The following is a 15,358-nucleotide window of genomic DNA, read 5'->3' as shown; positions in this document are numbered from 1 at the left end:
ATATGGAAATAACTCTTTACTCCTCTGGAAACATCAACTCTCTAACAGGTGCAGTAGCATCCGCTTACCTCCAGGGCTCTCCTCTTGCTAGTGAGCAGCTTGGCGATGTCTCGTGCCACCCTCTCCACCAGGTCCTTGGGATTGTTCCTCTTGATGTCAAACTGACTCTTCTTCTCATTGTAAATCTACAGAGAGAACACAGGAGTCAAAGGTCAGTTCAAAATGTCTATCAGTTTATGATGTGGGTCAACATAGCACACACACACTTAGCAGGTCATTTCATGTAGCTAATATGGCAGAGCTGTCCTGTATTGACAGTGAGCCCTAACCAGCCGAGGTCTGTGGGGTAATACCAAGCCAGCCACTAAATGCACACACAAGCTAAATGTCCAAGATCCCTTAGTGAAAAGTGAAGATGAACGTAATAGGGAGAGACAAAGACAGAAGCGCGTGACCAGAAACGAGAACAGGGGCGGAGACAGCCAACCAGAAGCCAGAATCATGACAGATGTTTGTCCACACAGAGAGGCTGTGAGCCAGAGAAATGGACTCTCCCAGTATCCTCTGTTTCACCTGACTCCGTAGTCCTCAGCAGTGGTTCTGAGTCTGAGCTCTGACAGGCAGACAGGCTCTGTGGTCCACAGCAGGCCACGTCCCTTGGGTTTAAAACGGATCCTGACTGCCATATAAGACACTACACTGTGGTGCAATACGGCACACATTCACACTGCAAAACCACCCTCACTATGGCTTAGTGGGCTTGTAGTACACTCTTAGAAAAACGGGTTCTAAAAGGATCATTCAGCTGTCCCTATAGGATACCCCTTTTTTTTATTCTAGGTAGAACCCTTTTTGGTCCTATTTAGAACCCGTTTGGATTCCATGTAGAAACCTCCGTGGAAAGGGTTCTACATGGAACCAAAAAAGGTTCTTCAAAGGGTTCTCCTATGGGGACAGCCGAATAACCCTTTTAGGTTCTAGATAGCGCAATTTTTTAAGAGTTGTAGGACTATTTCACAAGCCTTTTATCATGTACAGTTGATGTGATTAGACTACGTACATTGGGACAGAGTAAGCTATGTGTAATAAGGAGAAAGCAATGTGTGGGAATGTGCTTTACTGATTGATACATTTACATACTCTCTCTTGATTGGTGCATTAATAAAAGTGAAATACAACCACAGAAATCTGATTTACTTCCTCTTGTACTTCCTGAAAAAGTGTGGAGGGGTAATATTCAAGCAATAAGGCCCGAGGAGGTGTGGTATATGGCCAGTATACCACAGCTAAGGGCTTTTCTTAGGCACGACGCAATGCAATGCCACAAACCCCCGAGGTGCCTTATTGCTATTATAAACTGGTTACCAACGTAATTAGAGCAGTAAAAATACCCGTGGTATACGGTCTGATATACCACGGCTGTCAGCCAATCAGCACTCAGGGTTTCGAACCCCACAGTTTATAAATATCTATCATTAATAGGAGCTATTTATATGCTGAGATTTACGTGTTTTGTGTGCAGCGATTAGAAGAGGAAAATGTCAGCCTCCATCACCCATGATCCATCACTGTCAGGCTAAAAGGTAGGTGTGCKGAGAGGCAGCCAGTAAAATCTGAACTCATCATGAGGGGCCACTGTGGCTCGCGGGTCTGCGTACCCACATCCATACCCACACATGCAGTCAGAGCTGGCCCTAGCCTTTTTGGGGCCGTAAGCTACATTTTGTTAGGGGGCCCCGCCGCTTTGCGAGCAAAAGATTGATAGCGTAGAGACTTTTTATTTCTTTTTCATCTCCTGCAATTCTACACATTTTACCATAGGGTGGAGATAAATGTTTTCAGTTTTTAATATGATATTTGAGTTTAGATAGCCGGCCGCGAGACTAACTTACCAACCCCAAAAATGATTGGCAGACATGGGCTAATTGAATGACTGCTGATCCACGAACAGACTTCGAATGGATCCACGGGCCGACAAAAGGGAGGCCAGGCCTGCGGGCCACCAGTTGCCCACTCCTGGCCTATATTGTCTTGTTGTGTCTGGCTAAATGGTCAAGAAGAGTTTTTATTTCACCTTTATTTAACCAGAAAGTCAGGAGGTGAGAAGATCTTTTTCCCAGTGGAGTTATAAACATTACTGCCCTGTAGGATATGAAGCATAAGTATAATGGACATACTGCTGTAAGTGTATGGAAGCAGAAGATAGGACATACTGCTGTAGTGTATGGAAGCAGAAATATGGACATACTGCTGTAGTGGATGGAAGCAGAAGATATGGACATACTGCTGTAGGTGTATGGAAGCAGAAGATATGGACATACTGCTGTAGGTGTATGGAAGCAGAAGATCTGGACATACTGCTGTAGGTGTATGGAAGCAGAAGATAAGGACATACTGCTGTAGGTATGGAAGCAGAATATCTGGACATACTGCTGTAGGTGTATGGAAGCAGAAGATAAGGCATACTCTGTAGGTGTATGGAAGCAGAAATATGGACATACTGCTGTAGGTGTATGGAAGCAGAAGATAAGGACATACTGCTGTAAGTGTATGGAAGCAGAAATATGGACATATGCTGTAGTGTATGGAAGCAGAAGATATGGACATACTCTGTAGGTGTATGGAAGCAGAAGATCATGGACATACTGCTGTATGTATGAAGCAGAAGATATGGACATACTGCTGTAGGTGTATGGAAGCAGAAGATCTGGACATACTGCTGTAGGTGTATGGAAGCAGAAATAAGACATACTGCTGTAGGTGTATGGAAGCAGAATATCTGGACATACTGCTGTAGGTGTATGGAAGCAGAAGAAAAAGGCATACTGCTGTTAGTATGGAAGCAGAAATATGGACATACTGCGTAGTGTTATGGAAGCAGAAGATAAGGACATACTGCTGTAAGTGTATGGAAGCAGAAGATCTGGACATACTGCTTTAGGTGTATGGAAGCAGAAGATAAGGACATATGCGTAGGTGGTATTGGAAAAAGCAGGAAATATGACATACTGCTGTAGGTTATGGAAGCAGAATATAAGGGCATACTGCTGTAGTGTGTATGGAAGCAGAATATATGGACATACCGCTGTAGGTGTATGGAAGCAGGAGATAAGGACATACTGCTGTAAGTGTATGGAAGCAGAAGATATGGACATACTGCTGTAGGTGTATGGAAGACAAGATATGGACATACTGCTGTAGGTGTATGAAGCAGAATATATGGACATACTGCTGTAGGTGTATGGAAGCAGAAGATATGGACATACTCTGTAGAGGTATGGAAGCAAAAGATATGGACATACTGCTTATGTATGAAGCAGATGGACATATGCTAGTATGGAAGCAGAAGATATGGACATACTGCTGTAGTGTATATGGAAGCAGGAAGTAAGGACATACTGCTGTAGGTGTTATGAAGCAGAAGATCTGAGACATACGCTGTAGGTGTATGAAGCAGAAGATAAGACATACTGCTGTAGGTGTATGGAAGCAGAATAATGGACAACTGCTGTAGGTGTATGGAAGCAGAAAATAAGGACATACTGCTGTAGGTGTATGGAAGCAGAAATAAGGACATACTGCTGTAGGTGTATGGAAGCAGAAGATATGGACATACTGCTTAGGTGTATGGAAGCAGAAGATAAGGACATACTGCTGTAGGTGTATGGAAGGAGAAGATATGGACATACTGCTGTAGGTGTATGGAAGCAGAAGATAAGGACATACTGCTGTAGGTGTATGGAAGCAGAAGATATGGACATACTTGCTGTAGGTGTATGGAAGCAGAAGATATGGACATACTGCTGTAGTGGATGGAAGCAGAAGATAAGGACATACTGCTGTAGGTGTATGAAGCAGAAGATAAGGACATACTGCTGTAGGTTATGAGCAGAATATCTGGCATACTGCTTAGGTGTATGAAGCAGAAGATATGGACATACTGCTGTAAGTGTATGGAAGCAGAGATATGGACACTACTGCTGTAGTGTATGAACAGAAGATAAGGACATACTGCTGTAGTGTATGGAAGCAGAAGATAAGGACATACTGCTGTATATATGGAAACAGAGGTTCTCTCCTTTATGACTCCTGTATGTGAATTGCTGTAGTTTTAAATCAGACAGGTGTTTCTATTCCCCAATTTTCCTGTTTCCTTCATTCCGTACTTCATTACCCACCCAGGAGAAATCATTAGCCTGCACTGCGTAACTCACCAATGCACTGACACACACACAGACCAATAATCAGTGAACGCGCACGCACTCACGCACGCACGCACCCACACATGCACCCACACCCACACCCCCCCCACACACACACACACACACACACACAAACGCCATTTGAGAGGAGGGCATTTCTCAAGGTGGAAGAAGTCATTAACACATCATCTTATTAACCCATGAAAAGGGAAGTTTTCTCTGCTCCATTGAAACACTACAAACCCTGACTCTTTTAAAGTGATGCATTTTCCCAAGTTGATTTAAAAACCACGTCAAATTTGTTTTTAAATCAATATTCATTCTCTAGTCCCTGCCGCTGAATACTTATGTAAATGTGATATTTCAGTTTTTATTTTTAATACATTTGCTAACATTTCTAAAAACCTGTTTTTCCTTTGTCATTATGGGGTATTTTGTGTAGATTGATGAGGAGAAAAAAACATTCATGCATTTTAGAATAAGGCTGTAACGTAACAAAATGTGGAAAAAGTCAAGGGCTCTGAATACTTTCCAAATGCACTTTAAACAAAATAGACAGATGAAGGTAGACCTGCATCAGTAGCCTTCGAGATTTCTCACTTTATTCTCCTCTTTTTATGAGATATACTGTACATTCATTATATCTACTAGACTGCAGCTAGCACCTTCTTCTGGACAGTCACATACACACTGGGCATTTTGTACCATGTCTAAAGCCTCACTAGACTACTATATCTCTATCTGGATCTATGAGCACAAACCTGTCTGTTGAGTGCTTGTAGTGTACTCCTCCTGCAACTCAATAACAGCCCAACACAGACAAAAACAGTGGGATCGCAGTGTACTGTGCTCGCAGCTCTGCCAGATGCTAGCACCATGGAGAGAGGGGGGATCCAGGTACTGTATCTCTATGGGGAACACTCGCTAATGAGAAATCCTTGGCTGAAGCTCAAATGGCATCCGATTCCCAATGTAGTGCACTACTAGAAGATTCTAGAAGAACCACACAACCAGTCTGACGACGGCTAGAGCCCTCTACCAGGCATCCAGTCACACGTAAGTGGAGGTTGGTGGATCATACAGTATTTGGAAAGCAATATGTTTGGAAAAGGGAAACACTTGGTACCACGAAAAAAATGCTAAATTAAACATACTCAATTGTCTATGAATTTTCTTAGCTAGATATTTGCATACAGTACTGTGTGCAGTTTTCTTATAAAGTCATACTGACATGCTCTCAGCCACATTCGTTACATTCAAATCCAACCCTTGTCATCACTTGTGAAATATTTGTGGATCTATTCAGAAAGGGAAAATTGCATACAGTTGAAATTGGAAGTGTTGGAGGGGGGCATATTGTATGTATGTCATAGCAGTGTTAGAAGCTCAAATAATGAAATGTGTGATTTGGACTGACTTCACAGTAAAAAGACATGACTATCAGTGATGTGACTGAGTCATGTCTATGATGCACGGACAGTTTCCTGGATATGACTGTAATTAACACAGCAGAGGAGGAAACTGGCAGATGTGGTGGATTTGCAGTGTGGATAGGGCCAATGGAGCCGGTTGGTCGCAACACTAGCACAGGATCTGAAAGAGTTGGCATGCCAATCCAAGCCAATATGCTCACCCTGGCAGTCATGAGAGTGACACACACATGTGTGGTGCACTCACACACGGATGATTAGCTATGATAACCGGTTGCTGTGAGCCAAGCTCAGAGTGTGTGAGTGTAACCGGTTGCTGTGAGCCAAGCTCAGAGTGTAGGTGAGAGTACCGTTGCTGTGAGCCAAGCTCAGTGAGAGGTAACCGGTTGCTGTGAGCCAAGCTCAGATGTGTGAGTGTAACCGGTTGCTGTGTCACTCAGAGTGTGTGAGTGTAACCGGTTGCTGGTGCTCAGAGTGTGTGAGTGTAACCGGTTGCTGTGTGCCAAGCTCAGAGTGTGTGAGTGTAACCGGTTGCTGTGTGCCAAGCTCAGAGTGTGTGAGTGTAACCGGTTGCTGTGTGCTCAGAGTTGTGAGTGTTAACCGGTGCTGTGAGCCAAGCCATAGTGTGTGAGTGTAACCGGTTGCTGTGTAGCCAAGCTCAGAGTGTGTGAGTGTAACCGGTTGCTGTGTGCCAAGCTCAGAGTGTGTGAGTGTAACCGGTTGCTGTGTGCCAAGCTCAGAGTGTTGTGAGTGTAACCGGTTGCTGTGTGCTCAGAGTGTGTGAGTGTAACCGTTGCTGTGTGCTCAGAGTGGTGAGTGTAACCGGTTGCTGTGGTGCTCAGAGTGTGTGAGTGTAACCGGTTGCTGTGAGCCAAGCTCAGAGTGTGTGAGGTAACCGGTGCTGAATGCCAGAGTGTGTGAGTGTAACCGGTTGCTGTGTGCTCAGAGTGTGTGAGTGTAACCGGTTGCTGTGTGCTCAGAGTGTGTGAGTGTAACCGGTTGCGCGTGAGCCAAGCTCAGAGTGTGTGAGTGTAACCGGTTGCTGTGAGCCAAGCTCAGAGTGTGTGAGTTTAACCGTTGCTGTGAGCCAAGCTCAGAGTGTGTGAGTGGAACCGGTTGCTGTGAGCCAAGCTCAGAGTGTGTGAGTGTAACCGGTTGCTGTGTGCTCAGAGTGTGTGAGTGTAACCGGTTGCTGTGTGCTCAGAGGTGAGTGTAACCGTTGCGTGTGCCAAGCTCAGAGTGTGTGAGTGTAACCGGTTGCTGTGTGCCAAGCTCAGAGTGGTTGAGTGTAACCGTTGCTGTGTGCTCAGAGTGTGTGAGTGTAAACCGGTTGCTGTTGAGCCAAGCTCAGAGTGTTGAGTGTAACCGGTTGCTTGAGCCAACTCAGAGTGTGTGATGTAACCGTTTGCTGTGAGGCTCAGAGTGTGTGAGTGTAACCGTTGCTGGCCAAGCTCAGAGTGTGAAGTGAGTGTAACGGTTGCTGTGTGCCAAGCTCAGAGTGTGTGAGTGTAACCGGTTGCTGTGTGCTCAAGTGTGTGAGTGTAACCGGTTCTGTTGTGCCAGAATGGTGTGAGTGGTAACCGGTTGCTGCCTGTGCTCAGAGTGTGTGAGTGTAACCGGTTGCTGTGAGCCAAGCTCAGAGTGTGTGAGTGTAACCGGTTGCTGTGTGCTCAGAGTGTTGGAGTGTAACCGGTTGCTGTGTGCTCAGAGTGTGTGAGTGTCCGGTTGCTGTGTGCTCAGAGTGTGTGAGTGTTAACCGGTTGCTGTGAGCCAAAGCTCGAAGAGTGTGTGAGTGTAACCGGTTGCTGTGAGCCAAGCTCAGAGTGTGTGAGTGTAACCGGTTGCTGTGTGCTCAGAGTGTGTGAGTGTAACCGGTTGCTGTGAGCCAAGCTCAGAGTGTGTGGGTGTAACCGGTTGCTGTGTGCTCAGAGTGTGTGAGTGTAACCGGTTGCTGTGTGCTCAGAGTGTGTGAGTGTAAACACGCAGATGGAGAGTAGGGTGTGGTGACACTCCAGAGAATCTCTGTTAAAACAGGACTCTCTCTGCTCCATCTTTATCCAATCAGAGAGCCACCGTTCTCTGCTTGTCCAATCACAACTCACCATCTCTTCCCCTCTGTGACTCTACTCCCCCTTCCTAAAAAAGAGTTGTCAAAGCTGCAAAATCATTTCAAACACCTCTATGTTCGCTATCTCAGAAACCCTCAAATTATTCTGCCATCAACACAGTCTAAATAACTCCAAAGAGAAAAACTATAATAAATAAATAAAAAGGAAAATTATGTTTGACTCCCGCTTTGTTGAAAAAGAGCATTGTTTGTTGGGGCCTTTCTGCTGTTTGCTCTGACAGCAGCCTGGCAGGCTGGTGTTATTGTCCCTACGTCTGTGTCTAAGAGACAGGACTGCTTATTGCTCTGTGAAGTCAGCCACAATAGGAGGCATCAGGCTGGTGCCGGCTGAGGGTGACGGAGACAGATGCCACATCATTAAGAAATATTAGAGGGCTCTGCCGAGCAGACCGAGCCAGCATCCACAGGCCCCGGGAACAGTTCAATAAGGGAGAACAGAGGCAGGGAGAAATAACGGCACGACACGGCACGGCACAGCAGCCCCCCAGAGGAGCTTGATAAGACACAACAAACCAGGACCGCCAAGACCGACCGTCAGAGTTCAGTAAGACTGAGAAGACAGAACAGTCAGGGATGGCTGGCACTGGAGGCACGACCCTCCAGAGGATTTTACTGAGACAGAACAGGAGAGTTGACTGTTACGGTGGCTGGCCCTAATGTGTCATTCAGAGTGTTCTGCTTTGATGTTGAGTTAGAGGGGACACTGTCACAAAAAACCTTACAAGTATGTAAGTGCACAGAGAAAACATCACAAAAAAACATAATAAATAAAAATATATATATTACATATAAATACTGTAGGCCTAGCCACTCCGCCAATAAAGTGGAGTCTAACTCAACAGTGATCCAAGCCAGAGTGATCAACTGCAAAGCTACTGGTTCACTGAGTCAAACAGCCTGAGCATGATGCATCACAGGAAACAAAAGCTAAATATTTACACACACTAGCCCTGAGGGAGAGGCTTACACTACCTGAGCTCGGTACGTAGGTGAACAACCTCTAACACTACTGAACTGGTACTCTAGTGAAAAACCTCTAACACTGACCTGACTGGTTTGTAATGGAACCAACCTCTAAGCACTACCTGACTGGTACTTGTGTGAACAACCTCTAACTACCTACGACTGTACTGACAACGTTACTTACTGTATGTAGTTGCAACCTCAACACTATACTACGTTACAACCACCACGCTACCTGACTGGTATTGTACTGAAACAACCTCTAACGTACCTGACTGTACTGTAGTGAACAACCTCTAACACACCTGACTGGTACTGTAAGTGAACAACATCTAACACTACCTGACTGGTATGTAGTGAAACAACCTCTAACACGTACCATGACGTGTACTGTAGTGAAACAACTCTTAACGACACTGACTGGTACTGTAGTGCAACTAACCCTCTAAATACTCTGAGCTGAGTACTGAGTGAAACAGACCTTAACACTACTGACTGGTACTGTACTTGAACAACCTTCCTACCTGACTGGTACTGTAGTGAACAACCTCTAACACTACTGACTGTACTGTAGTGAAACAACCTCTAACACTACCTGACTGTACTGTAGTGAACAACCTCTAACACGTACCTGACTGGTACTGTACGTGAACAACATCTAACACTACCTGACTGGTACTGTACTGAACAACTCTAACACTACCTACTGTTACTGTAGTGAACAACATCTAAACACACCTGACTGACTGTAGTGACAACCTCTAACACTACCTGACTGGTACTGTATGAACAACCTCTAACACTACCTGACTGGTACTGTAGTGAACAACCTCTAACACACTACCTGACTGTACTGTAAAAAAAAACCTCTAACACTTACTGACTGGTACTGTAGGGAACAACACTCTAACACTACCTGACTGGTACTGTATGAACAACCTCTAACACTACCTGACTGTACTGTAGTGAACAACCTCTAAAACACTACCTGACTTTACTGTAACTGAACAACCTCTAACACTACCTGACTGGTACTTAGTGAACAACCTCTAACACTAACCTGACTGGTACTGTAGTGAACAAACCTCTAACACTACCTGAACTGGTACTGTAATGACAACACCTCTAAACACTACCTGACTGGTACGTAGTGAACAACCTCAACACTACCTGACTGGTACTGTATGACAACACTAACTACCTGACTGGTACGTAGCTGAACAACCTCTAACACTACCTGACGGTACTGTAATGACAACCTTCCTCTACCTGACTGTACTGGTAGTGAACAACTCTAACACCTAACCTGACGGTACTGTAGTGAACAAACCTCTAACACTACTGACTGGATACTGTAGTGTAACAACTACTTCTAAACACTACCTGACTGGTACTGTAGTGAACAACCCTAACACTACCTGACTGTACTGTTAGTGAACAACCTCAACACTACGACTCGGTACTCTGTGAACAACCTCTAACTACCTGACTTGTACTGTAGTGAACAAACCCTAACACTACCTGACTGGGTACTGTAGGAAAACCTCAACACTACCTGACTGTACTTAGTGAACAAACCTTAACACTACCTGACTGGTTACTTATGAACAACCTCTAACACGTACCTGACTGTACTGTATGAACAAACCTCTAACACTACCTGACTGGTACGTAGTGAACAAACTCTCCTAACACTACCCTGTAGCTGGACTGTAGTGAAACAACCTCTAACGTACCTGACTGTGTTACCTGTTAAATCCTTCAGTGAACAACTCTTAAAACACTACCGACTGGTACTGTAGTGAACAACAATCTAACCCTACCTGACTGGTACTGTAGTGAACAACAGTGCGTCTAACTAACTACCTGACTGGTACCTGTAGTGAACAACATCTAACCGCTACTGATGTACTGGTATTTGTGTAACAATGCCTAACGCTACCGGACGACACATGTAATACCTCAACTTCTAACAACAACCCGACTGACTTTGTAGTGAACAACCTCTAAGGCGCACTAGCCTGTTAAATTCCTCATACGGACTGTTAGTGAACAACCTCTAACAACCTACCTGACTGGTTTAAACCTTCTAGTTATCGGTAACAACCTCTACACTACCTGACTGGTACATGTAACTGAACAACACATCTAACAGCTACCACTGGTACACTGTGTATGAACAACCTCTAACCATACACTGATGGAACCTGTACTTGTACTTAGTGAACAACCTCTAACCGACTACGCTGACTGGTACTGTAGTTGAATCAAACCTCCTAACGGACTACCTGACTGGTACTGTAGTGAACAACCTCTAACACTACCTGACCTGTTACTGTAAGCTGGACATCAACCCATTACTCTAACAGCTACCCTACTGGTACTGTAGTGAACAACCTCTAACACTACCTACTTGATGTACTGTATACAGTGTACACAACCTGCTAAAACACTACCTGTGATGGTACTGTTAGTGAACAACCTTCATAACACTACCTACCTACCTGAGTATTCGTGTGCCTTACGTAGGAACAGAACCGTATCAACGCCGTAGCCTGTAAATACTACTCTGGATAGTACACTTGTTAGGGGGAAAACAACACTCTAACACTAACCGACTGTACTGTAGTGAACAACCTCTAACTACGTCGACACCTCTGGGTACTGTAGAAACAACCTCTATAGCAGTTACTTTACTACCTGCTGGCTACTTGTATACCGGGTGAAACAACCTCTAACACTACCTGAACTGGTACTGTAGTGAACAAACCTCCTAACACTACCGTACTGGTGTTACACTACTTCCTGGTACAGTTAACGTGAAGACAACCTCTAACACTACCTGACTGGTACTGTAGTGAACAACCTCTAACACTACCTGACTGGTACTGTAGTGAACAACCTCTAACACTACACTGTACTTGACTGAACAACTCTAACACTACCTGGACTGGTACTGACTGAACAACCTCTAACACTACCTGACTGTACTGTACGTTGACACACCTACTACAACTACCTGACTGGTACTGTAGTGAACAACCTCTAACACGTACCTGGTACTGTACTGTAGTGAGACAACCTCTAACACTACCGACTGCGTACTGAGTGAACAACTCCTAACCACTACCCTGTACTGAGTCAGACTCTAACAGTACGCTGACTTGGTACCGTAGTGCAACAACATCTAACACTACCTGACTGGTACTGTAGGGGAACAACCTCTAACACTACCTGGACTTGGTGACTGAGGATGGAACAACCCTCTAACACTACCTGGACTGTTACTGTTTAGTGAAACAACCTCTAACAACTGACCCCTGACGGATAACTGGTAAAAACTCACTCGATGAATACGAACGCTCATAAGACACTAACTGACTGTTAGGGAGTGAACAACACTAACACTAACCGGAACTTAATAAGACTCCTCATGACGGGGGTTAACTCCTCAAATCCGGGGGTTAACTCCTTCTTGATTAACGGGGCGAAGTTTACAACTCCATCCACTATGCCTGCGAGGACCGTTAAACTACACCCTCCTGGATACGCCACCTGGGCGTGTAAACTCCTTGCAGGACGGGGGGATAACTCCTCATAACGGCGGGGGTTAACTCCTTCATACGAGGCAGTTAACTCCTCGATACGGGGGGGATTATACTCACTTCATCCGGTCAACCCTTAAACCCTACCTGCATTACCCTATTCTCTCATAAGGGGGGTGATCCCTAGGGTCCTCCATTAATCGGGTGTAGGGGAGGGATTAACTCCACATAGGCGGGATTAAGCCTCCACATTACGGGGGGCGAAGTTTAACAAACCCAACATACGGGGGTTATCACTCCTTTACAATAACACGACCTAACGGCCTGGGTATAACTCGCTTTCGATAACACGGAGTGGGTTTAACTTTCACTATGGGGGATTAAACTCCTCATTCGGGGGGTTAACTCCTCATACGGGGATTAACTCCTGCATAAACGGAAAGGACAATTAACTTCCTCCATTCACTGACGACCAGGGCGTTATACCCACTCCGCATACGGGGGGTTTAAATCCTCATACGGGCGGGTTAACTCCTCATACGGGGGGCTTTAACCTCATACGCGGAGGGTCTACACACCTGGCAAATACGGCTTGCGGGATTAAACTTCCTCATACGGGGTGTTAACTCCTGCATACGATAAAAAGAGGCCTTAACTCGGGTCTCATAAAAACGGGGCGGATTAAACTCCTCATCCGGGGTTAACTCCTCTACGGGGGTAACTTCCTCGATTGAGGCGCAGGGGCAATTTAACTTCCTATACGCGCGGACAACGTAAGGGGTTCAACTCCTCTATACGAGGGGTTCCAGACTGCACTCCGTATACGGGGGGGTTAACTTCCTGCATACTGGCGGGCGTTAAAACCTCATACGGGGTTAACTCCTCATAACGGCGGGTTAACTCCTGCATATGTCAGCCGGGGTTAACTCCGTCATACGAGGGGTAGTGACTCCTCATACGGAAAGGGGTTAGACTCCTCATACGGGGGGGTTTAAACTCCTAAATCCGGGGGTTAATGTTTCCTCATACGGCGGGATTTTACTCCTCATACGGGCCCGGCGGTTAAACTCCTCATACGGTGGGTTAACTCCTCATTACGGGGGGTTAACTCCTCCTTGGATATAACGGACAAAGGCGTCCCTAAGCCCTCCTAACATACCGGGGGAAAAGCCAATCAACTCCTCATCACGCCGTGGATATAAATCTGTCCTGCATAAACGGGGGGTTAAACTCTGGTGCATACGGGGGGCTTAAACTCCTCATACGGGGGGGGCTTAACTCCTCTCCAACCCGAGTCATTGGTGATGAGTAACCAAGAGTTTTCAGTTTAAATCTGCACTCAACCCTAACCTTTTCTCTTCCCTACTACATATACACAAAATACCAGTAATGCCTATCGTGAGAAATAAAGCTGTTAAATAAAAAAATAAATAACAATGAAGTGGAGTGTAATCTGATAAATCTATGTGGTAGCGAAGAGATAAAGTCGTGTGAACAACCTTATTAAAACTACATGTGTACAAAACTACATCTGTGAAAAGTCGTGTGTCTTTAAGAACCAATCCTTCAAGACAAACTTCAACCTGTTATTAGATGTAAATACAAGATATCACTGTCACGTTGGTTATTCATAACTGCTGATTGACCAAGATACCAGCTTGTGAGGGATATGATTTTACGCAGTGCCCTAAAATTTACGTAAAGGACGAGAAAAACTCATTAACCAACCCAAAATAGACCAAATAAAAATTGCAAATACAACACCCACGGATAAACGTGGAAGCTAATATAACTGTCGCTCACACAGGCCCAGAACGAAAGAACCTGTAATTAGCATTAGTCAAGATCCCCAACTACAAATCCACAATGGACAAACCTTCAACCGATATTAAGTGGTTCTAGCCTATTTTATATGAGTTCCCTGAATCACCGAGACAACGAATAGACCCCCAGTCTGCCCTTCTGACTTTTTTGAACCTTATCAGCTCGAGTGCCCAAGATAGATTACCCATAAACCCTTTCCACGCCTTTAAATAGACAATCAGCACCGCTTAATGCACCACTCCTGACCTAACTAAAATAGAGATATCAGTAGAGACACACTGCTATTCCATGGCAGTACCACCCCCCCCCTCTCAAAGGTGCGGACTCCGACCGCAAACCTGAGCTCAATAGGGGAAGTGGCCCGTGCCTATGACCTTCATTCAATGTCACGTCTAACCCTGATTCAAATGAAACTCCTCACCAGTGTGAATAGATGCCTAATACACCTGACAACCAAGACGCACAACAAAACATACAAGACCCTGCCTGACGAACAGACACAAACAACAGACTGAACAAACGGAGGCCAGACAGGACAGATGGACCTGCCAAACACTTACTGTAACTACTCTATGGCTCTTCATTCATTGATCACCTTCAGCAAAATCAAAAGATCAAGAGAAATTAACATACAGTATTCAACTCACCATACTCCGCGCCCACAGCCAGCCAGGCACCAGGACAGTTAGCTAACCCCAGACAGACAGAAAGAAAAAAGAGATAAACACGCTTATTTGAATAAGAGTAGCCAGAGAGAAGGGGAGGAGAGCGACGGAGATAGATTAGGAAGAAACGCGAGAGAGAGAGAACGAGGACAGAGAGAGGAGAGAGAGAAGAGAGAGAGAGAGAGAGAGAGAGAGAGAGAGAGAGAGAACGAGAGAGAGAGAGAGAGAGAAGAGAGACGGAGAGAGAGAGAGAGAGAGAGAGAGAGAGAGAGAGGAAGAGAGAGAGAAAGCAAGAGAGAGAGAGAAGAGAGAGAAAGAAAGAGAGAACGAAAGAGGAAGAGAGAGAAAGAGGAGAAAGAGAGAGAAGAGAGAGAAAAGAGAGAGAGAGAGAGAAGAGAGAGAAAGACGGAGAGAAAGCAGAGAGAGACGAGAAAGAAGAGAAAGAGAGAGAGAGAGAGAAAAGAGAGAGAGAAAGAGAGAGAGGAGAACGAGAGAGGAAGAAGGAAAGAGAGAAGAAGAGAGAGAAAGAAGAGAGGAGAGAGAGAGAAGAGAGAGAGAACGAGAACGAGAGAGAGAGAGAAAAGAGAGAGAAGAGAGAGAG

At 45.2% G+C, this 15,358-nt stretch overlaps 1 protein-coding gene across 1 annotated transcript in view; it reads right to left on the bottom strand.

The window, feature by feature from the left end:
• The window catches only part of cacna2d2a (calcium channel, voltage-dependent, alpha 2/delta subunit 2a), a 320,922-nt gene that overhangs the window by 234,021 nt on the left and 71,543 nt on the right, over positions 1 to 15,358 (bottom strand). Inside the window, 1 exon segment of the mRNA XM_070445771.1 lies at positions 69 to 185. Coding sequence (XP_070301872.1) covers positions 69 to 185 — 117 coding nt within the window.

The sequence above is a fragment of the Salvelinus sp. IW2-2015 genome, linkage group LG1 (genome assembly GCF_002910315.2).
Source record: "Salvelinus sp. IW2-2015 linkage group LG1, ASM291031v2, whole genome shotgun sequence".
Classification (NCBI taxonomy): domain Eukaryota; kingdom Metazoa; phylum Chordata; class Actinopteri; order Salmoniformes; family Salmonidae; genus Salvelinus; species Salvelinus sp. IW2-2015.
This window is presented reverse-complemented; position numbering and strand designations above follow the sequence as displayed.